General features: G+C 42.3%; 2 protein-coding genes across 5 annotated transcripts in view; one reads left to right on the top strand and one right to left on the bottom strand.

Annotated features, from left to right (window-relative positions):
- Positions 1-15,571, top strand: part of Cdkl2 (cyclin dependent kinase like 2) — an 87,817-nt gene extending 72,246 nt beyond the window's left edge. The window contains exons 14-15 of one of the 4 annotated variants that reach the window (XR_001872695.2): positions 8,776-8,960; positions 15,306-15,571. The gene's annotated coding sequence lies outside the window, so the exon portion shown is untranslated. Of the gene's footprint in view, positions 1-8,775; positions 9,061-15,305 lie in introns of those variants that run through there. The other 3 variants (XM_029568525.1, XM_008843484.3, XM_008843486.3) reach the window with 3 other exon arrangements.
- On the bottom strand, positions 9,174-18,256 carry Odaph (odontogenesis associated phosphoprotein). The gene is made up of 2 exons (XM_008843530.3): positions 17,951-18,256; positions 9,174-10,005 (listed from the first exon to the last, which is right to left on the bottom strand). Exons 1-2 carry the CDS (start codon positions 18,015-18,017, stop codon positions 9,674-9,676), a joined length of 399 nt encoding a protein of 132 aa, XP_008841752.1. The 5' UTR covers positions 18,018-18,256; the 3' UTR covers positions 9,174-9,673.
- Positions 18,257-23,087: the final 4,831 nt, after the last annotated feature.

Genomic DNA, 23,087 nt, shown 5'->3' with positions numbered 1-23,087 from the left:
ATCCTTGCTAACTGTTGTCAATGGAATACTCAAATTTTTATTTTATTTTATTATTTTATTTTATTGTTTTATTTTATTTTACTTTAATTATTTTTTTATGTATGAGTGCTTACCTGCATGTATGTAAGTGCACTTGCCTGTAGAGGCCAGAAGAGGGCTTTGGATCCCCTGGAACTGGAATTATGGATGGTTGTTAGCCATATGTGGGTGCTGGGAACTGAACCCAGGGCTTTTGCAAGAGCAGCCAGTGCTTTTAACCACTGAGCCATCTCTCCAGCCCCTCAAATGTTTATTTGATTACCAAAAGCTATCATTGTGATTAGTGTGCACACTGATTTCCTTTATTTTGTAGCATTTAAAAATTTCAGTTGAAGCTGGGCATGGTGGTACACTCCTTTAATCCCAGCTCTTGGGAGGCAGAGGCAGGCAGATCTCTTGAGTTCAAGGCCAGCCTGGTCTATGTAGCAAGCTCCATGCCAGCAGAGGCTACAGGGAGATACTTTGTCAAAAATACCAAAAAAAAAAATTCAGTTGATATTTAGCTTACATATAGTAAAATACATACATCTTAAGCATATGACATAATTTTTACAGATGTATGCATCTGTGAAGTTACTATCCAGATCCAGCCAAATGCAAATCCTAGCAGGTTTCCTCTTGCTCATTCTCAGTCAATTGCCCTCCGAAGTTTGTTATTATTCTGACCTCTGTTGCTATGGACTAGTTTGGCTATATCTTGGTCATATATGTGAAAGTTACTTATGTGTATTATGGCTTCTTTCACCCAATGTGAAATCTGTGAGATTCAGTTATGTTGTATGGAGCCACAGTGCATCTTTGAAAATTTCTCTCTGTTGTTCTGACGTAGGACAAAAGACCAGTTCCACTGTTGGTGGCTGTTTGTGCTATTTTCAATCCAGAGCTTTCTTGTAGCCCTATCATGTATAACGTGGTGCTAAACATAGGAGGTGATGAGGTACAAAGAGCACATTGTTTCAGTGTGTCTACTCTTTTTTGGTTTTGGTCTTTTTGAGACAGGGTCTCCCTGTAGCCCCAGCTGGCCTGGAACTCACTGTGTAGACCAGGCTGGACTTGAACTCACAGAGATCCTCCTGCTTCTGCCTCCTGAGCACTGGATTAAAGATGTGTGCCACGATGCCCAGCTGTGTCATGTCTACCCTTTTGAATCAGTCATCTTTGTTCCATTTGTCTCTCTGTAAACAGGAAACATTTATATTTCATTATAAAAACTAAATACATGTCCTCTGTGCTTGGAAAAGGTGATGATTCTAATTTTTTCTTGTGTATCAAAACAACTGAGGAGGCTAGTGAGATGACTCAGAAGGTAAGGGCCTGCTGTCAAGCCTGATGACCTGAGTTCTATCACTAGGACCCACATGCTAGGAGAGAACTGACTCCGTCAAGTTGACCTTCCCACACACACTGCACATGCACCTCTACAAACACACACACACACACACACACACACACACACAGAGTAACAATAAATAAAAACATTTTTTTTAAAGTAGCTGAGTATTGTACCTCAGGTGTCTTTAGAATCAGCAGCTCTCTCTACAGTATGCAGCTCTTTTGGAGAATCTGGAGTTGCTGCTACTAAAGCTGGGTAGTACTTCCCACTACTGAATTATGTTCCTCTAAATTCAGATGTTGAAGTCCTTGCCCTCTCAGTCCTGCAATGACTGTTTTTGGAGATGGAGCCTCTAAACAGGCAATTAAGAACTGGAGATGAGCTGGGCATGGTGATGCACACCTTTAGCAGAGGCCAGTGGAACTCTGTGAGTTCAAGGACAACCTGGTCAACATAGTTACAGGCCAGCCAGGGCTACATAGGGAGCCCCTGTTTCAAAAACAAAACAAAAATACCCCATAAGACCTAGAGATATATCTCAATTCATAGACTACTTGCTGAGCATGTACCAAGCTCTGAGTTTGATTACCAGCACTGACTAAAAACTGGGTATGGTGGTATATACCTGTAAGCCCAGCACTTGGGAGGTGGAGAAAGGATTCAGAGTTCATGTTCATGTCTTTGTCTACATAGCAAGTTCAAGGTCATCCTGGGATATATGAGGCCTGATCTCAATTAAAAAAGAAAGTCATTAGGATGAGCCCTATCCAATCTGACTGAATTCAGTCTGACTGCTATCTTTTTACCAAGAAGAAATTTCATCACTCATGAGGACAACAAGGTGTGCCAGTGAGGAGACAGCAAGAGAAGAGCCATTTTCAAAGCAGAGAGGAAACAACCTAGCAGACACCTTGATTTTAGACCTCAGCCTCTAGAAGTATGAAGAATAAAATGTATTGTTGAAACCACCCAGGCAGTGGGATGGTTATGGAAACCCTAGCAAGCTGACAGCTTCTTAAGATTTCCAAATGATGTGAGGTAGCATTGAAATAAGCAGGGTTTTTTCCCTTTTAATGCCCCCCCACCTCCCCACATGGTGGCTAACAACATTCTGTAACTCCAGTTCCAGGGGATCTGACACTCTCTTCTGGCCTCCAAGGGTATTTCATGCATGTGGTATACCTACATACATTTAGACAAAACACTTATACATATAAAATAAAAATAAATTTTTAAACACACAAATGCGCTGGAGAGATGGCTCAGCAGTTAAGAGTATGTACTGCCAGGCATAGTGGTGCACGCCTTTAATCCCAGCACTTGGGAAGCAGAGGCGGGAGGATATTAGAGTTCCAGGCCAGCCTGGTCATAGAGAGTTCCAGGCCAGCTCGGGGGCTACATGGAGACCTGTCTCAAAAAGACCGAAAAAAAAAAAAAGCATTTGCTGCTCTTGCTGAGGACCTGAGTTTGGTTCCCAATACCCCATGTTGGATGACTCACCACTGTCTGTAACTCCAGTTCCAGAGGATCTGACACCTACTTCTTACATGTGCGTGTGCGCACATGCATGCACACACAAACACTGTGGCCCAAATTCTCTCTGGGTCTCCTGAGCCATCAGACAAACCATATAGTTTATGTGTATTTATTAACTTACAAAGGAATGAGTTACCCAGTGCCTAGCCACCCACCTAGCCTCAGAGCCTGCCTTATCAGACCATGCCATGCCCGTAATTCGCTCACTCCTCTGGGGCCAGCGATGCCCCAGGTTCATAAAAGTCAGTCCATTCTGTCTTTCAGCTGTTGCTCCCTGCGTTGCCCACGGATTGGCTTGTGGCTTCTCTGCTGGCTCACCCGCTTGCCCTTCCAAGATGGCTCCCAGCCACACCCTCATAGTCCGCACTCGGCGACAGGCCCCGCCCATTGGAGGAACTAGCCAATCCAGACACACACACACACACACACACACACACACACACAATTTTTAAAAACCATAAAAGTCAATCGTACATGTATCCATGCCTTAAAGATAAGCTTAAAAGGAGCTAGAGAGATAGCTCAGCAGTTAAGAGTACTCAGGTTCAGAGGACCCAGGTTCGGTTCCCAGCACCCACATGGTGGCTAACAACCGTTTGTAACTCTGGTTCCAGGGGAATTCAATGCCCGCTTCTGACCTCTGCCAGCATTGCACAACATGGGTGCACTTACAAGGCATGCAGGCAATACACTCATACACATAAGATAAAAATAATAGGGGCTGGAGTGATGGTTCAGCCAGTGATTAAGACCACTGGCTGTTCTTGCAGAGGACCCAGTTTCAATTCCCAACATTCATATGGTGATTAACAACCATTCATAACTCCAATTCCAGGGGATCCCATGTCCTCTTCTGACCTCCACGGACTCTGCACTACACAGGTGCACTTATATACATTCAAGCAATACATTCATATACATAAAATAAAAATAAAATATAAAAAAATAAAAGTAAGCCAGGCGTGGTGGTGCACGCCTTTAGTGCCAGCACTCAGGAGGCAGAAGCAGGCAGATCTCAGTGAGTTCAAGGCCAGCCTGGTCTACATAGTGAGTTCCAGGCCAGTTGGATCTACAGGGAGACCCTGTCTCAAAAAGACCAAAAATAATAAATAAATAAATAAATAAATAAATAAATAAGTAAATTTAAATAAAAAAAAAAGATAAGTTAAAAATAAGATCCCACCCCACATCCCACGCTGTCAAACTCTTAATGACTCCCAAAGTGGTTATAAGACTTCTGTGCATCTAGACTAGCTGAAGTGGAACTTGATGATCACTTATATCTTGGGAGGGGAGTTTTTAGGTAGATGAAAGGAAAGTTTGCCTGGAAGCATAGGCCTCAGAGGGAAAAGTAGAAGGCATGAGATGGTACATCCTGCCTGTGGTGGTTTGAATTCGAAATTTCCCCCATAGGATCAGGCATTTGAACACTTGGTTCCCAGTTGGTGATGCTATTCAGGGTGGGGTAGAGTTAGTGTGATCTTACCAAGTAAGTATGTTACAGTGGGCCAGCTTTGAGAGTTCATAGCCTCACCCCACTTCCAGGTTGCTCTCTCTACTTCATGTTTGCCATTAAGATGTAACTTTCAGCTTCCTGCTCTGCTGCCTGCTGCCATGCCTCCCCAGCTGTTATGGACTCCCCCTTTGGAAACATAAGCCCAAATAAACTCTTCCATAAGTCAATTTTGATCATGGTGTTTTATCACAACAATGGAAAAGAAGCTAATACATTGCCTATAACCACCAGCAGCAGCAACCAGCCCCTTCCGTTGCATTTGAACCGCTGTAGTTGGTAGTAAACAAAGGTACTGAGGTAAATGTCTTGAGATTTTGGAGCCTTGGAACATAACTGAGCTGCTTTGGGGTGGAGGGAAAAGATAGCACAGACTGGAGAAAGGAGACACTATCCTCACCCCTGCACAGAAGTCACACTTGCTTGTACGCTCCCCACCAAATGCAGCAACATTTGCAATTAGGAACAGCTGCAGCCTTATACTGACAGGGTTTCATCACAAAGGGCACTGCCACCTCAGCAGGGAGGAAGCAGGGCTTTGTGGGCAACAAGGGGTCAACAAGGGACATCCAAACCACAAGAAGAATGTGTGGACTACAACTGCTCTGTTACTAACAAACAGATTTGTGACACTTTGAAGCCACAGTCAATGCTGAGGTTAAGCTTCTAGTTCTAGGAACTGAACCCAAATCCTCTGTAAAAGCACCCAGAGCTCTTATCTGCTGAGCCCTCTCTCCAGCATCCCCTCTTTTTTTTTTTTTTTTTTTTTTTGAGACAGGGTCTCCCTGTAGTTCTAGAGATTTGCCTGTCTCTGCCTCCCAAGTGCTGTGATTAAAGATGTGTACCACCATGCCCAGCTTGTATTTTGTTTTGTTTTGTTTTGTTTTGTTTTTTTTGTTGTTGTTGTTAGTTTTTTTTTTTTCCTCTGTCTTTTTGAAGCAGGGTCTCCCTGTAGCCCCAGCTGTCCTGGAACTCACTATGTAGACCAGGCTGGCCTTGAACTCACAGAGATCTGCCTGCCTCTGCCTCCCAAGTTCTGGGACTACAGGCATGTGCCACCACACCGGCTTCAGCTTGTGTTTTTTAAAAATATTTTTTTAACGTGTATGCATGCATTGCCTGCATGTAAGTACACTTGTGTCATGCAATGCCCATGGAGGACACAAGAGGCTGTCGGATCCCCTGGAACTGGAGTTATGGACTGTTGTTAACTGCCATGTGGGTGCTGGGATTCGAACCTGGGTCTTCTGCAAGAACATTCAGTGTTCTTAACCACTGAGCCATTTCTCTAGCCCCATTGTGTTGTTTTTATAAAGAATGTTTTTTTCTTTCTTTCTCTTTATTTTTTTCTTTTCCTTCTTTCCTTTCTTTCTTATTTATGCATTTATTTATTGGTCTTTTTTGAGACAGGGTTTCCCTGTAGTCCCAGCTGGCTGGAACTCACTATGTAGACCGGGCTGGCCTTGAACTCACCTGCCTCTGCCTCAGGAGTGCTGGGATTAAAGGCATGAGCTACCACGCCTGGATAAGAATACTTTTTAATTATCTTTCTGAAAGGATGTCACACCACAGAGAGTAGCAAGGATTTCCATAAGCTCTTTACTCTCAGATACATCAATTGTAAAAACATTTTGCCTATCATCTATCTATCTATCTATCTCTCTATCTATCATCATCTATCTATCTATCTATCATCATCTATCTATCTTCTATCATCTATTTTACCTGAATAATTTGAGTTCCAAGTTTTGAAATTGTTCTCATTCCACATCAAATGCCTTAACATCTATTTCCTAACCGCAGTGGAAAGAGAACTGACACCTGAAAGCTGTCCTCTGACCTTCATCTTGGAGCCTGCACTAATACATATCCACACACATAATACTAAATAAATAAACACATTTTTGTTGTTGTTTTGAGACAGGATCTCCTGTAGTCCCAGCTGGCTGGAACTCACTATGTAGACCGGGCTGGCCTTGAACTCACCTGCCTCTGCCTCAGGAGTGCTGGGATTAAAGGCATGAGCTACCACGCCTGGATAAGAATACTTTTTAATTATCTTTCTGAAAGGATGTCACACCACAGAGAGTAGCAAGGATTTCCATAAGCTCTTTACTCTCAGATACATCAATTGTAAAAACATTTTGCCTATCATCTAATCATCTATCTATCTATCTATCTCTCTATCTATCATCATCTATCTATCTATCTATCATCATCTATCTTCTATCATCTATTTTACCTGAATAATTTGAGTTCCAAGTTTTGAAATTGTTCTCATTCCACATCAAATGCCTTAACATCTATTTCCTAAGAATAGGATATTCACTTAAAAAATTAGCTAATTCAGAAATTTAGTTCTGATATAACACTATTGTCTAATACATAGTACATATTCAAAATTTGCCAGTTAACTGAGTCGGTTATAGCAACCTTTCTCCCCTTCTCACTCCCAGGATTTAGAGATACTGAATTTACTTGTCACTTTTATCTCCTCTAAACTTTACCTTTCATGACATCTACATTTTTGAAGATGCCAGTTTTGAAAATATCCTTCAATCTGAGTTTGGAGTATTAATTAGAACTTTAAACTTATCTAGGTTTTCTTGCCTCAAAACAAAAGATATAATTGAGAGTTGTCATACCCCTCTAACTGATCACTGTTGCTTCAAAAGCAGCTAAAACTTAAAAAGAACTAATTGGGGGGCTGGAAGATGGCTCAGTGGTTAAGAACACTGGTTGTTCTTGCAGAAGACCCGGGTTTGAATCCCAGCACCCACATGGCAGCTAACAACTCTCCGCAATTCCAGTTCCAGGGGATCCAACAATCCAACAGCCTCTTCGGACCTCTGCAGGAAATTGCACAACACAGGTGCACTTACCTACATGCAGGCAATACACGCATACACATAAAAAATTTTAAAAAAAAGAACCAATCGGCAAAACTAGTTCATTTTGAGGTATTAATGACTGAAGACTATCCCCTAATTCAACAAATCTGCAGAAATCACCATAGAGGCAAAATTTAACCTGAATGATGAAAAATATGTTTTTTAAGGTCATAAAACCTTATGCTTTTTAATTACAAGTGTGTGTTGCTTATCATATAGACATCTTTATGCATGTACTGGGGTAAGGGGTGATGTAGTTTCACTTCAAATTATTTGGAGAAGGGCCCTTCCTGTGACACACTATAGAAGTAGCCTGCTTTCAGCAGGTCTTACCTGAGATCTACCTATCACCTAGCAAGGCCTCTTGAGGAGCTAGATAGCAGAACTGTTACATTTTAATTTAAAAAATTATCATAGCTGGGCATGGTGGCACATGCCTTTAATCCCAGCACTTAGGAGGCAGAGGCAGGATCTCTGTGAGTTCAAGGCCAGCCTGGTCTACATAGTGAGTTCCAGGACAGCTGGGGCTACAGGGAGACCCTGTCTCAAAAAGACCAAAAAAAAAATTATCATTGTGTGTATGATGGGGTGGGATGGGGCATGTGTGCCACAGTGTGTGGAGGTTGTGTGGTCAGATCTCGCCTTCCACCTTACGTGGGTTCTGGGAATCAAACTCAGGTCCCCAGGCTTGTTTCACACCGATCTTTACCCCTTTAAGAATCTCATGGGCCCAGAACTGTTAAGTTTTTAATAAACATGCTGTTTGGAAAGAGAAAGCACCAATCAAAACTCAGTTTGGTTTGGGGCAGCTGGGGTGCTGTGAGGGTACCAAGTACATAGTTGTGCTGTGAACATAAAGGAGAGGGCGAGAAAGAGAAATGGGATTCAAGTACAAACCTTCATCTTTCTTCAAGTTTGCCCAAGGACAGTCTTTTTCTGGTTTATCTTCCCTTCCCCAAACAAGCAGACACTGGTCAAAGTTTATTCCAAAATATAATTTCTTTTAATTTTTAAAATTTATTATTTTTATTTTATGTGAATGAGTGTATTATCTGCATGCATGTAAGTGCACCCGTGTTGTGCAATGCCCACGGAGGTCAGAAGAGGGCATTGGATTCCCCTGGAACTGGAGTTACAGATGATTGTTAAGTGCCATGTGTGTGTGCTGGGAATCAAACCCAGGTCATCTGTAGGAGCAGCCAGTGCTCTTAACTGCTAAGCCATCTCTCCAGCCCCAAAATATAATTTCTTGATGAGGATTCAAACAGATTTTACTTTAAGCCTATAAACTTGAAGCAAATATCTGTTGTTATACTATTCGCTATGGTGGCTTCACTTTTCCTTTTACCATTTAACACGGAGGAAGCACACTGGCAGCACAATTTTATCTGTCTTCTTCTCTCACGCATCCATCCCCAGACTTCGCATGTCTTGTGTCATGTTTATCTTTTCTTTGTTTGTAGCAGCATCATTTGTGCATCATTTTTGAGAAGAACAAGTGTAAATTACTGACCACATATTCGGAACCCTGGTTCCTAAGTCACAGGCAAGATGAAGGTACACAAACTGGAGGCAGTGTTTTTCAGAGAGAGCAAACAAACAAGGATGTGTTTCTCATATTCACCCTCAGAATACAAGGTCCCCACAGGTGAGTTGTAGTTAACAGAGCATCCAGGAAATTTTTAAATTGAGTTTTTGAGCATGGAACTAAGTTGAAAGTTTGAAGGGAAATATTTCATTTTACCAGCATCTGTATGATGATTCCAGGAGCAACAGTGAAGTATTTGTCAAATTAATTTTTACCAGGTGCTTAAAAGGTTAATTTTAAAGTAAATTAGGTATTATAGCTAAAAATATTTAGGTTAGCTAGTTCAGTTAATAATTAAATTATTCTTTAGAGTCAAATTCTCTATAAGGTTTTTTGCTTCAATCATTACAATTTCTTTTAAACTTCACTTTGTAGATGCACCTGCTCTGTAAGTTTACCAATGAGTATTAAAATGAATATCATTAATGTCTTCATTTGGCTCATAATGGTCTCTTTAAAATGCTTTTCATTCTAATTTGGAAGAGGGGGCTAATACCGTTGATGTCTCAGTATGAATACAAATGATTGAAATAGCCCATTGAAAGATTTTATTTGCATTAATATTCTGTGGAATAAGAATGATGTAGCTACTATGGGATTTTTGTAAACAGAAACATGTAATCCATTCTCTTCATTGTTGACAGAAGCAATTCTAGTAATGGAATTTAGGATACTTCATCTTCTAATCCAGTAGTCTTAGACAAGGGAGAGAAAACAAATGCTTTCATCTTTTTCAGAGGTGTTCGTTTCTTTTCTTAAATATGTCTGGGTTCTCATTTCTCTCTGCTTTCCTCAGATGAGCTTCCACTCTGGAGCTGTCTTCCAAGGAAGTATCTACCAGGAATCAGGCTACCCTGAGGCCAGTAAAAAGGCCAGAACTGAAAACGATGGTTGCAGTTTGGGGGAAGGAAAGGTCCATTAGGAAATCTAGGGTAGACTCTGGGCCTTCTTTGTGGAAAAAAAAAAGTATATGTGGGTATCCTTGTGATGGGCTGGGCCCTTGTTACTGAATGCCTTGTGGATGGAGGCGTGAGTGTGAAGATCCGGCAGTCTGTAGGGTTCACATTATTTGGTGAGCTTCCAGGAGAGGTGACTACCTCTTGTCCTGTGGAAAGGAAAATGAAAGTCAGGAAACAGCTTGGCAACAGAAGCAGATCCTTAGGGTGAGGGGTGAAGAGGAAGTAGGAAGAGAGAAAGAAGTTTCAAAGCATGTTTGAGAGAACTACCATTGGGTCAAGGAAACGAAGCGTGGACACACCATTATGGCTCCACATTTCCATCTGGGGAAGTGTCCCAAAAGAAATGAATGCACATGTATTAGTTACTTTTCTCTTGTTGTGATAGAAACATCAACCAAAGCAACTTATAGAAGGAAGAGTTTATTTGAGCTTATGGTTCCAGGAGAATTAGTTTGTCATGGTTGGGGAGGCATGGTGACAGGAGGTGGCTGGAGCAGCAGCAAAAGCAGAGTGCTCACATCTTCAAGCAGGCACTAGAAGCAGAGAGTGACTGGAGATCTGGCAAGGCTTCAGAACTCCCTAAGCCTGCCCCCAGTGACATGCTTCCTCCAGCATGGCCACACCTTCTAAGACCTCCCAAAACAGCACCACCAACTGGGAACAAAAATGTCCTAATACTTGGAGCCTATGAGGGACATTCTCATTCAAATCACCACAGCATATTTATCCAAAAAGACTAGTTCAAGGATGTGCATAGTAGCCTTACTTATACCAGCCTAAGCAGTACAAATATCCATCAATAGATGGCTAAATAAATTGCATATATTCATACAATAAAATAGTGCCCAGGAATGAAAAGAAGTAACTGCTAATAACCATTGCATGTTATGTTGAGTGAAGGAAATTAGATACAAAAGAGTGCTTACTGTAAGTTTGAGAATAAGCAAAACAAATCTATGGTTAAAAAAATAAGTCAAAACAGAGGCTGGAGAGATGGCTCAGGGGTTAAGAGCACTGGCTGCTCTTGCATAACACCTGGGTTCAGTTTCCAGCACCCACATGGTGGCTAACAACCGTCCACAACTCCAGTTCCAGGAGATGCAACACCTTTTTCTGGCCTCTACAGGCATTGCACGTATGTGGTGCATTTACATACATGCATGCAAAACATTACATAAATAAAAAAATTTTCAAATACTACTGAAGTTTTTTTCATATGTGTGGGTGCATGTGTGGGCATGTGTCTATGGAAGGCAGAGGTTGATGGAAGTTGATTTTGGGTGTCTTCCTCACTTGTTCTCCACTGTTTACTGAGGAGGGTCTCTCGCTGAACCCAGGACCCACTGATTCTGCTAGTTCAGGTAGCTAGCTTGCCCTGGGGATACCCTGACTCCAGTTCCTAAGCACTGGCATTCAGGGGGCCACCATGCCTACTCTGATTTTATGTGGGGTCTTGGGATCTTTTTTTTTTTTTTTTTTTTTTTTTTTTGAGACAGGGTCTCCCTGTAGCCTCAGCCAGCCTGGAACTCACTATGTAGACCAGGCTGGCTTTGAAGTCAGAGAGATCAGCCTGCCTCTACCTCTGCCTCTGCCTCCAAAATACAGGGATTAAAGGTGTGCACCACCATGCCCAACTTTAAACTTCAGTTCTTATCATTTTGAGGAAAGCACTTTATCCATTGAGCCCTTGTCCTACGTCCCAGCCTCAGTTCTTACTTTCCAGCACTGGTCCTTATGAGGTCTGGCTATATGGAAGGTTTTTAGAGATATCCTTGTAATGACCATTCCACTTCTCTTAATTTCCTTTTATTTTTTGTGTATATGAACATTTTGCCTACATGTATGTAAGTGTACCACATGCATGCAATGCTGGAGGAGGTCAGGAGAGGGCATCCCAGGTCCTTTGCAAGAACAGCCAGTGCTCTTAACCACTGAGCATCCAGTCCCCAGAACTACTCTATTAAAGCTAGCTTGAGTGGATATCTGTCTTGAATAAGTCACTGTTGAGTGCTCAGGATTTAATGGGACACCCATATCTCCCCTTGCAAGGCTTAGGGACTAAACATTGCTGAAGAGAGAGCAGAGAGAATGTAAGAGTAAAACAGCTGGGAGGAGAACTGTGAGATGCTATGTTATGGGCATGACATGGCCGTGGCACTCATAAATTTACAACCTGCTGTTGCCTACACAGGGCCTACACAGGACTGAACCAGTAAACGTTCAGTCACAAATGAGGGAGGAGCTAAAGGCTGTCAGTGGAGGAGTGCTAGGGAAGAAGTGATTATTTTCAGTGATACAGAGTTACGCTCTAGTGGATAGCTTCAAACCTGTGCCTGTGTGAGTAGTCACAGCAAAAACAAAACCTGAACAAAAACACATGAAAGTGGAATGGGGATTTCACGGGAGGAAGTGGGAGGGGCTGGGGAGCTGTTGGGGGTGGGGTAAGAAAGGGTGGAAGAATGAGTGTGACCAGAATGATATACATGTATGAAATTGTCTGATGATGAATTTATAATTTTTATTTTTTAAATTTTATTTATTTTTATTTCATGTGTATGCATGTATTGCCTGCATATAGGTGAGTGCACCCATGTCATGCAATGTCCGAGGAGGTCTGGGACTGGAGTTACAGACAGTTGTTACCTGCCATGTGGGTGCTGGGATTTGAACCCAGGTCTTCTGCAAGAACAACCAGTGTTCTTAACTGCTGAGCATCTCTCTAGCCCCGAATTTATAATTTTTAAAAAGGTCAGTCCTTTCTCCCGCACACACCCAGGCTACCGAGTATTGAAATTCTATGACTGAAATTAGATCAATAAACTTCGAGCTATAGAAGATGATTAAATCCACCAAACTCATTCTTTCTGGTAAGTTCTTAACTTTCATAGCATGAAAACTCTGTACAGACTCTAGTCACTAGGGGAGAAGTTAGCCTCATAATTAAGCTCCATCCTGACATCTTGACAGGAAGGCCTTGAGCTCTGCCACTCAGTAAACTGTCCAACTATTACAAACACCAACATTCCTTACCTTTCAAGTTCATCTTATTTCTTGAAGCTGGAAGCTATTTTCTAAGTCCCATGGCCATTGAGTGCCAAGGGGTAATAAGCAAGTTTTCTGCCAGGTGTGTGATGTTGTATTGTAGTTCAGTGCTCTGTTCTGGGAATTTACAAGGGCTCAAGATCAAAGTACAGCTTGCCTCTGTCACCCACCCAAGACTGGACAAGACCATATAAATGTGTTTTTATTTTTTTCCAGGAAACTAAACACATGGTGATTATACTGGGTCACTGCTTAGTAGCCCAAGTGTTCTAAAATGTAGAAGCCCTAGGGACTGATTTGTGAATCTGTAATATGTTACAAAGTCAAAGCCACACGTGTGAGTTGATGCCATTTATGGTCTTTGCTTTGGCTCAGTTGATCTTGCTCATCTATTTTTAAAAATATTATTTTTATTTTATGTGTATGAATGTATTGCCTGCATGAGTATAAGTGCACCCATATTGTGTAATGCCCAAGAAAGTCAGAAGGTGTCTGATCTCCTGAAACTAGAGTTGCAGACATCCGTTAGCCACAGTGTGGGTGGTGGGACTTAAACCTGGGTCCATTGAAGGAGCAGTCAGTGCTCTTAACTGCTAGGCCACCTCTCCAGTCCCTGCTCCCTATTCTTTTGTTTGGTCCTGTTCTGCTTGCTTGTCACTGTCTTCATAATCTCTGTTTTCTCCTCAAATCTTAAAATTTCATTCTTCATTTATTTCAAGAAGACTACTTTCCAAGATTAGTTCACTTTGTATAGAGAAAACTGAGGTGATCAGGAATTTTGGTTCCTTCTTCTCTTTTTAAAGAGGTCTGTATATTATATACTCAGTTACCCAATTAGACACTGACTCTGCCTCCTCCATTCCATAAATGTTACTTTGGCAAAAGTCCTCAATAGTTCTGGGCTTAAAATTTGCTTCCAGATACCTAGAGTTCCAGTTCCTGCCTTGTTTCCCTAGATCTCCCATCTAAGGCCCATGTTTGATCTCCTTCAGAGGGGGCCTTCCCTGCCTGGAATTTGAATGATGGCCCCTTGCAAGAGCTTCCATAGCATCCTTTAAGTTCACTTGCATCTTACTCATCAGCCATGTGACTGTCATTCTTGTAACATCCTCATGACTGGCCCTAGCCTGGTGCCTATGGAAGAACTGAATTGATTGAGAGAAATTGCCATTTCTATATAATATATTTCTACAAAATACATTTCTACACAAGTTACCATGTTCCTACCTTTCAGAGATAGTGTGATGATTAACAAATAAATGTTTCCCTTATCATACATATTGATATGCCAGCAAATGCACTGAACATCAAAGCTAAGAGTTCTTTAAGCTTAGTAAGACCAAAGTAATTCAAATATTTGAATATAGATTAAAAACAATTAGAGAGGCAGAGCAGTATTAAAGCTCCAGATCCAGGCTCCTTGAACTCTGCTTCTAACTGTGTGACTATAGGCAGCTCCCTTAACCACCAAGCCTTTTTCCTTAATTGTAAGATGGAAAGAATAGTATGACTTACCCATTTGGCTTGTGAGATTATCCAAAATAAGATAAACTCTATTCAGAATGTTTCGTGATGTACAGTACACATTTAGCTAGTGTTAGCTATTGTTGTGATTAATTATGAATGTTTTAGAAAGATTTCAGTAGCATGAGCTTCATTTTATAGGTCCATCTGGTTATATTTTATATGATCTGTGTACTGAAGTGAGGATTGGACTAAACGGCACAGATATTATAAGGCTAGGACCACTGTGAAGACAGGAGGGTATTGACTTGTTGGCCTTGGCTGATTTCCTCAGTACCTAGATTACTTCTTGGCCAACAATGGTTGTTAGTGAATACTTGATGCATTCAGTGAATGCCTCAGCAGACATAGAATATTCTCTATGTATTTTTGTGGTACTTAGTATAATAAAAGCCAAAATATTGTTTGTAGTTTGGACATCAATTTTAAATGGGCTTATTATAGTCTAGACATGAAATTTATAACATACCAAAAACTAGCACTTCTTTAAAAAATGGTAATGATGAGAAGATCTTTTTTAAATTACCTGTACTCTGTGGTTATATGGGTAGACAATAGCTGGTTTGCAGTGAATTATACCAATTTTTAGAGGAGCAAACGCTGTACTTGATGTTTAAGTAGACAGTTCCTCTCTTATATAGCACATGGAGTCCTGGAATTCTCATGCCCATTCAGAGTTCAATCACAAAGAAATATCAGTCCTGTGACTAACTTACAATAACTGCAACTCAGCTCCTTCTGTGGACTCAGAGAATGATTAACTATTTTGTCAAATCTTTCATTTAAAAGATAAAGAATTTAGGGCCTAGAAAGTGTCCCACAGGCCTTTCTTATATGCTGTAAATGAAATCATTTCAACAGTATGTGTGTTCTATGCCAGGTGCCAAACACAGAGTTGACCAAGACACAGGGCCTGCCCCCAAGGAATACAAGAATGCTGCAGGTATGCAGATCTGCAATACAGAGTGGACTGGAACACATGCTGTGGCTGATGTACAAATGACAAAGACATCAGAAAGAAAACCTGCAACTTTAAAACACTGTGTCTTAAAAAGACTTGTGGGGCTGGAGAGATGGCTCAGTGATTAAGAGCACTGGCTGCTCTTGCAGAGGACCCAGGTTCAGTTCCCAGCACCTACATGGCAGCTAACAACAGTCTGTAACTCCTGTTCCAGGGGACCTGATGCCTTTCTCTAGCCTCTGTGGGCACTGAACAACATGGGTGCACTTACATACAGTCAGGCAATACACTCATACACATAAAATAAGAAGTGATGCAGAGCATGGTGACACACGCCTTTGATCCCAGCACTTGGGAGGCAGAGGCAGGCAGATCTCTGTGAGTTCAAGGCCAGCCTGGTCTACATAGTGAGTTCCAGGACAGCTGGGGCTACAGAGAGACCCTGTCTCAAAAAGACCAAAAAAAAGTGATAATAAAATATTTTTTTAAAAAGACTTGTGAAAGTAATATTATAGTGGCATTTAAATGCTATGACTTGAAGCAGAATTGCAGCAGGCAGATGTGGAGGCAGGAGGAGGGAGCAGCTCCTGCCATGATGGAGGGCACAGGTGAGTATGGGCCACATGTGACCCTGGGGGGCAGTTAGTCCCAGAACATGTAGAAATGAGTGATGAATGAGTCCAGGGCTGCCAAATTTAGAAAAAAATCTCACATTTCAAGTGATATTTCTACATACAAATAATAGAAACATCTAACCTCATATTAACTTGTTTTGTTCCATAGTTTTAAATCCTCCCAAAGAATGGAAAAGGCACAAAATTGACTCCATGACCACATATGCCCATAAACTGGAAGGGGCGGGTAGTGAGTTCTATTCTATGACCCCTCTTTCAGCAGGTGATGACAGGAGCCTTGTACTGGGAATTGGGGGAGGTGTTGCCCTCTGGTGGCTGTACTCGGTATAGAGACTGGATTAGGGGATCTTTGGGTATCCTACAACCAGTCTCTATCCCTCTTCAGTTTGTCTTGAGCTTTGTGGGATGACAACAGGGGAAGATATTAGGGTATGAGTGGGTTTTTAGCTGAACCTCTTCAAGGCATCCCCAGACCAGGTATGTGAGGGGGTGAAGGGATCTCTTTGACTCTGGGTTCCTCCCAAATGAATTGCACCTAGTTTTGAAATTAAGGTTGACTATGGAGAAAAACACTAGATAGGCCCCCAGGATCTCCTTTCTTTGCCTTTTCTCCTGTCTTCCATGTCTTCCTTCCTGTAAGGGTTTGCAAACTGTAAGACTGAGGCCATTTGCAGATGCAGTAGTGGGTGAAAAGGAAAGGGAATCGAAGCAATGGAAAAAAAATCAATCTCATGTAATCCTACAGAAAGAAATCTGTGCTCACCTTGGTATCACCAAGACAGAGCTCACCAGGTGTGATTAACTAAAACAATGAACAGAGACCAAGCACCCACCATGTACAAATGACTAGCTGCTGGAGATGTAAGGAGGTGGGCAGTGCTGAACTAATGGATGGAAATTATTAGTGATAACAATAATAGCAAAACTAGTATTTATGTAGGGCTTTCTTTGTGTGTGTTTTTGGTTTTTTTTCTTTTTTCTTTTTGGTCTTTTTGAGACAGGGTCTCCCTGTAGCCCCAGCTGGCCTAGTACTCACTATGTAGACCAGGCTAACCTTGAACTCACAGAGATCTGCCTGGCTCTGCCTCCGGAGTGCTGGGATTAAAGGAGTGAGCCACCACACCCAGCTTGTGTAGTGCTTTTTAAAAAAGATTTTTTTTTTTTTTTGGTCTTTTTGAGACAGGTTCTCCCTATAGCCCCAGCTGGTCCGGAACTCACTATGTAGACCAGGCTAACCTTGAACTCACAGAGATCCACCTGCCTTTGCCTCTCTGGTGCTGGGATTTAAGGCATGAACTACCATGCCCAGCTAAAAGAGATTTTAAAATAAATTTTTGTGAATTTTTCATACTTTATATTTTGATCCTATTTAGACCTCCTCCCCTATCTGCAACTCCCTTAATACCTCCTGCCTGATTTAATGCAATATATATATATATATATATATATTCCTATTGAACAAAATTTGTGTCCCCAAGTGTCCTTCAGTGTGGTCCATTCACTGGAGCCTGGCTAACCTACCTAGAGTCACAACCTTAAAGAAGACTAATTCTCCCTCTCTCCAAAGCTATTCCTCAGCTAGGGATGGGGCTTGTTACCCCCTTCCCCGCTTCCATGCTGGACTTTTGTCTGGCTTGAGTTGCGCAGTGTTTTCAGTGTGAGGTTTTTCACATAGAATATTGGTAGTGTCACTTCACATGAAGACCCTGATACTCAGAAGCTATGAGTGTCTGAAATCATAGAGCTAATGCTGAGACTAGGGCACAGGTCTTCAGACAAGAAATCCAGCCTTTTAAAAATCACACAGACTGATGGGGTCAGATGTAAATATTTCCATTTTATGGGAATGTGTACTCATAGAAGTCAAATTCGTCTTTCTATATAACATTAATTAGATGACCCATAGTAAAAGAAAAACAAAAGCCTTACCTTCTACCACAGTTACCACCAACCAGCAGACCAGCACCCAGAAGGAGAAGCAGAGCCTGGGAGCCATGGCTTCTGCCTTGAGCAGTTACAGCCCTGAACCTGATGCTGCTTTAAAGGGGAGTAGTGAGTCACCAGCTGCCTGAGTCAGGTAATTTGCATTTGCATAGCAGACCACAGCCACCTGGACCTGCTGTGTGAGAGTAAGAAAATCCTCAAGGAAATACCAGACAGTATTCATCAACCAGAAGCTTCTTGGAAGTCCAGCCACGCATCATTCATCTCTCCTTCACTTTGGAGAACCATACCCTCACCATCCTTTCAGTGCCAAATACTTCTCCCCACTCAGTGCTTTTCTTCACCTATATGCATGGGTCTTCCTCTTCAAGGGAAAGGAACTGTCTGGGTGGCACTCAACTCAGCTTCTTCCTGTGTGTCTGAATAGGCTTAGATTCCAGACCCACATGTTGGCAGTCTCTGCTCCGCTTTTGCTCAGGAGTGAAGGGCCAGAGTCAGAAGCGGCTCTCTGTGTGGCCACCATGGTCACTGTTTAAACAAAAATGAAAATTTGGAAGCATAACAGTGAGTCTTCCTTCTAGCTCACCAACTTGCCTGTGATATGGACAGGACCATCTGTGTCCTGCTGGAGTCTAAGGGGACTCCCAGTTGCCAGAGGAATGACAGGAGGTAATCATAGGTGAGAGTCTGACTTTGCAGTTAGAAAAAACCCTCTGACCTCAATTCCCTTTGTTACTTGTCATCGATTATTTGTTCTAGCTAGCATGGTGGTACTTGAGAGGTCAGGTGAGAATGGCTTGAACCCATGAGTTCTAGACTAGCCGGGGTAACATAGTGAGACCCCGTCTCAAAAGCAAACAAAAAATACCCATTCTTATTATCAGGCCTGGCCATTTTTATTGAAATTTTTTTTTTATTTTTAAGAGCGGGAGAGATGAATCAGCAGTTAAGAGCCCTGGCTGCTCTTGCACACGACCTACCACCTACACAGTGGCTAACAATCATTCATAACACTCCAGTTCCAGAGGATCTGACACCCTTTTCTGGCCTCCACAGGCATTATACAACAGGAGTGTACTTAAATACATGTGGGCAAAACACCCATGACAAAATAAAAATAGAAAAATTTAAATTTATTTTTATTCATGTGTATGTGTGTGCAGGTGACTGTGGAGGTTAGAAGAGAGTGTTGGATCCCCTAGAGCTGGAGTTATAGGTGGTTGTGGGTGCGGGAAACTGAACTCAGGTCCCCTGGAAGAGCAACAAGCACTCTTAACTGCTGAACCATCTCTCTAGCCCCAGAGACCTTTTTTTTTTTTTAATGTGTATGCATGTATTGCGTGCATGTCGGTAAGTGCACCCGTGTAGTGCAATGCCCGCAGTCAGAAGAGGCTGTCAGATCCCCTGGGACTGGAGTTACAGGCAGCTCTTAGCTGCCATGTGGGTTCTGGGATTCGAGCCTGGGTTTTCTGCAAGAACAACCAGTGTTCTTAACTACTGAGCCATTTCTCCAGCCCTGAGAGACCCGATTTTAAAGTGGGGTTTGTAGGAGTTACTGTTCTATTACTGTGACAAAATACTTGAGAATCTACTTCTTTTGAGTCTGTGGTGAGAACGTTGTTGCAAAAAACTTGAGAATCTTTTCTTTTGAGTCTGTGGTAAGAATGTTATTGCAGGAGCAGAGCTGTTCATCTCATGGGGACCAGTAAGCAAAGGAGGGATTAAGGTCCCAGTGTCTCCTTTAAGGGCACCACCCCCAATAACCTCATTGCCTTTCACTAGGCTTCAGCTGGTCAAAGTTCCACCACCTACCAGTGGTGCTCCAGGCCTGGGATCAAGCCTTCAACACGTGGCCCTTTGAGGACATTCAGAATTTGAACTAGAGCAAGTGCTCCCTCCAAGGACTGTGAATAAAAGAGATAATTGATACAATGCTCAAGCTATTGTGCTGGCCTAGGAAAGGATGTGTTTGTGGTTTTTATTAACTTATAACTTCAGTTCAGAATTTATTCTCTTAGGAGGTTGTGCTTGCCAGAACATTAAGTCATTCTAAAGACCTCTGCTCAGTGTTTTCCTTAGCAATTGAGAAAGAACAGAAACAAAGTCCTAGGCTTTGAAGGGTGACAGTTTAACAAGGGAGATGGTGCAAACTGAGGCTTAAGGTGAATTTTAGAAGGTGAATAAACACAAATGAGATTTTAGTCTAGACAGAGTTCTAGAATTTTTTTTTTGAGGTAGGATTTCACTATATTGCTCAGGGTGATCTTGAACTTGTGGACTCAAGTCATTATCCTGCCTCAGTCTCTTAAGTAACTGGAACTAAAGATTTGTGCTACCAGAATATGCCAGAAGCTATTCCAAAGGATTGGAGTACAGACAAAAGTACCTGCCCCAATGTTTACATTAAAAAATTTTTTTTCTTTATTTTTTTAAAATTTTATGTCTATGAGTGTATTGCCTGCATATGTGTAAGTGCACCCATGTTGTGCAATGCCCTCAGAGGTCAGAAGGCATTGGATTCCCCCAGAACTGGAGTTACAGGTGGTTGTTAGCCACCATGTAGGTGCTGGGAATCGAACCTGGGTCCTCTGCAAGAGCAGTCAGTGCTCTTAACTGCTGAGCCATCTCTCTAGCCCATGTTTACATTTTAATGCTGTGAAATAACACAGGAAAAAAATTATTTACTGTGTTAGGATATGCTAAAGAAAAAAAGATGTTCAGGGTAAGGAATATGGGGAGGTTGGAATTTTAATTCAAAGATGATATTTGAACAAAGACTTGAGGGGGGTAAGGAAGTCATGTATGTGGATATCTGGGGCAAGAGTGAATCAGATAAATGGTAGAGCCAGTGCAAAGGCCCTGAGGTAGATGTAAAGTTGCATATAACACCCGACAAGGAGATTGTTGTAGCTGGGCAGAGTAAGTCAGAAGACAATCACCACAGAAGAAGTGGAAGACAACCAGGAGGCTGGCTTGCTATTCTGAGAGCAATGGGGGGGGGGTTACTGGAGGGTTTTAGAGAGAGGCACAACATGATCCCACTTTCATGTTAAAAGGATACATCTGACCACTGAATGGTGGGTAGAAGGTTAGAGGCAAGGTGGTATGGTTATAGCAGGCAACTGCAATAGTCTTAAGGGGAAGCAATGGGGACTCTGATTGGGTGGTATCAGTAGAGGTATGGGAAATAGAGGCAACTGGATTTCCTGATCAATTGGAAACAGTGTGAGAAATACTGGGGAGTCATAGTAACTTTGGGCTTTGGTCTGGGGTCAGGTGTGCTCAGGTGATGTGAATATGGCTGAATTTTAAAATGTCATTATAATGTTACTTTTTTCAAAAATTAAATTTGGAGAATAAAAATGCCTTACACAGCCATGGAGTCTAAGGCAGGTAGACTGCCATGAGTTCAAGGCCAGCCTGGGCTCCATTGTGAATGTAGGCCAGCTTGGACTACAGAGTGAAACCCTGTTTTAAAACAGCAACAAAACCAAAAAAGCCTTGTTTTAGAGAATAGTGTTACTTGAGTGAGTGCTAAGAAACAATATTCTTAGAGTAGTTATTAAAGAGTCTGTGGAGGGGTAGCTATGGGGTGAGTGCCTGGAAATTTTTTTATTTGGGCACTAAGAAAGATCTACCTTGTTGCCCAGTTGGGTTCTGAACAGCTTTGCCCCTGGTAGGGGAAAGGACCAGGTGAGCGGGAGAGTGGGGCTGCTGCTGTTGGCTCTGGTGGGTGCTGGCTTCTCTACCTTGCTCTGATTTCCGACCTGTAACTCTGATGTACTAAAATTGTGTTGTGAGAGCTTCTTTGGAGGTTCTGCCAGGGGAGTAGAGCTAGTTTTATACCTTGATGAAAGAATGGTCCTTTACTACTGGGGAAAGCTGTCTTCTCCCATGCAGAATGCAGTTTTGGAAGGGGTGAAAGTGGAGGGTGAGGGAGGAAGGGAACATGTTCCCTACCTCATCACATCAGCCCAACCAACCCTGGTGATCAATGTGTTTGTTCATGGATTTCACAGCCAAATTGGCCTCACACCCTGAAACTGTCCCTCCCTCCCTCCCTCCCTCCCTTTCCTTCTGAGACAGGGTCTCCCTATAGCCCCAGTTGGCCTGGGACTCACTATGTGGTCCAGGCTGGCCTTGAACTCACAGAGATTCGTCTGCCTCTACCTCTGGAGTGAGGGATTAAAGGTGTGTGCCACTATGCCCAGCTTGAAATTTGCTTCCTACTTTTCTTCTCTTGCTCTGAACTTTGAAAAGGTTGATGGCATGAACTGGGTTTTAAAAAATTAAAAATTTTGGTGAGGTTTAACATAAGACCTCCTGCTCAGGGGAGGCCAGGCTTTATTCTATGCAGGTCTTCCACTGACTAGTTGAGGCCCACCCACATGATGGAAGGTAATCTGCTTTACGAAGTCCACAGATTTAAGTGTGAACCTCATCCCAGAACACCCTCCTAGAGATATCCACAACATTATTTAGTCAAATATCCAAGCACTAAGGCCCAGCCAAACCAACACATAAAATTAACCATGATAAGATGTGAGCAAGAGGAGAGAAGGGATGAAAATTACTTGACACAGATCCAAAACACAGGGTGCAGTAGAGAGCCAGAGATGCCACTTTCCTGCCCTCCTCTCTTTCCCTGCAGGGACTTGCTGGATGGCAAGGTACATGACTGTCCATGTATGGCCTCCCCTGAGCAGGAGGGACTTCTGTAGCAGACAGCCTCAGACTTGAACTGCTATGTAAGCTCTTCTCCCAACCGCCAGTCTTCCTTCACTATCCTGCAGACTTTGAACTTGTCAGCCTTCACAGTTGCATGAGCTGACTCCTTAAAATCAGTCCCCTCTGTAAATACACATCCTATTGGTTCTGTTTTTCTGGAGAACCAACCCTATACATACCACATACTCTCTGCTTTCATGTATATACATGCTGTTCCATTGGTTTAGTGGATAGGCACTGTTTTGTAGGGTCCAGAGAATGATGTACCATAGCCATTTTTTGTTTTGAATTAGTGAGCTTATTGAGAGAGAGAGAGAGAGAGAGAGAGAGAGAGAGAGAGAGAGAGAGAGAGAGAGAAGTGGGCGCAAAAAACATACAGAAGAAAAACACAGAG

The sequence above is a fragment of the Nannospalax galili genome, unplaced genomic scaffold (assembly GCF_000622305.1).
Source record: "Nannospalax galili isolate Female #2095 unplaced genomic scaffold, S.galili_v1.0 scaffold800, whole genome shotgun sequence".
Classification (NCBI taxonomy): Eukaryota; Metazoa; Chordata; class Mammalia; order Rodentia; family Spalacidae; genus Nannospalax; species Nannospalax galili.
The sequence above is the reverse complement of the archived record's forward strand: the minus strand, read 5'-3'. Positions and strand labels throughout refer to the sequence as shown.

Bases quoted from the DNA above. Each gene is read 5' to 3' on its own strand.
- Odaph (XM_008843530.3), bottom strand. From the start codon at position 18,017: ATGGCTCCCAGGCTCTGCTTCTCCTTCTGGGTGCTGGTCTGCTGGTTG. The intron at 10,006-17,950 runs GTAAGGCTTTTG...TCCTTTCCACAG, and splicing joins GGTGGTAACTGTGGTAGAAG to GACAAGAGGTAGTCACCTCT.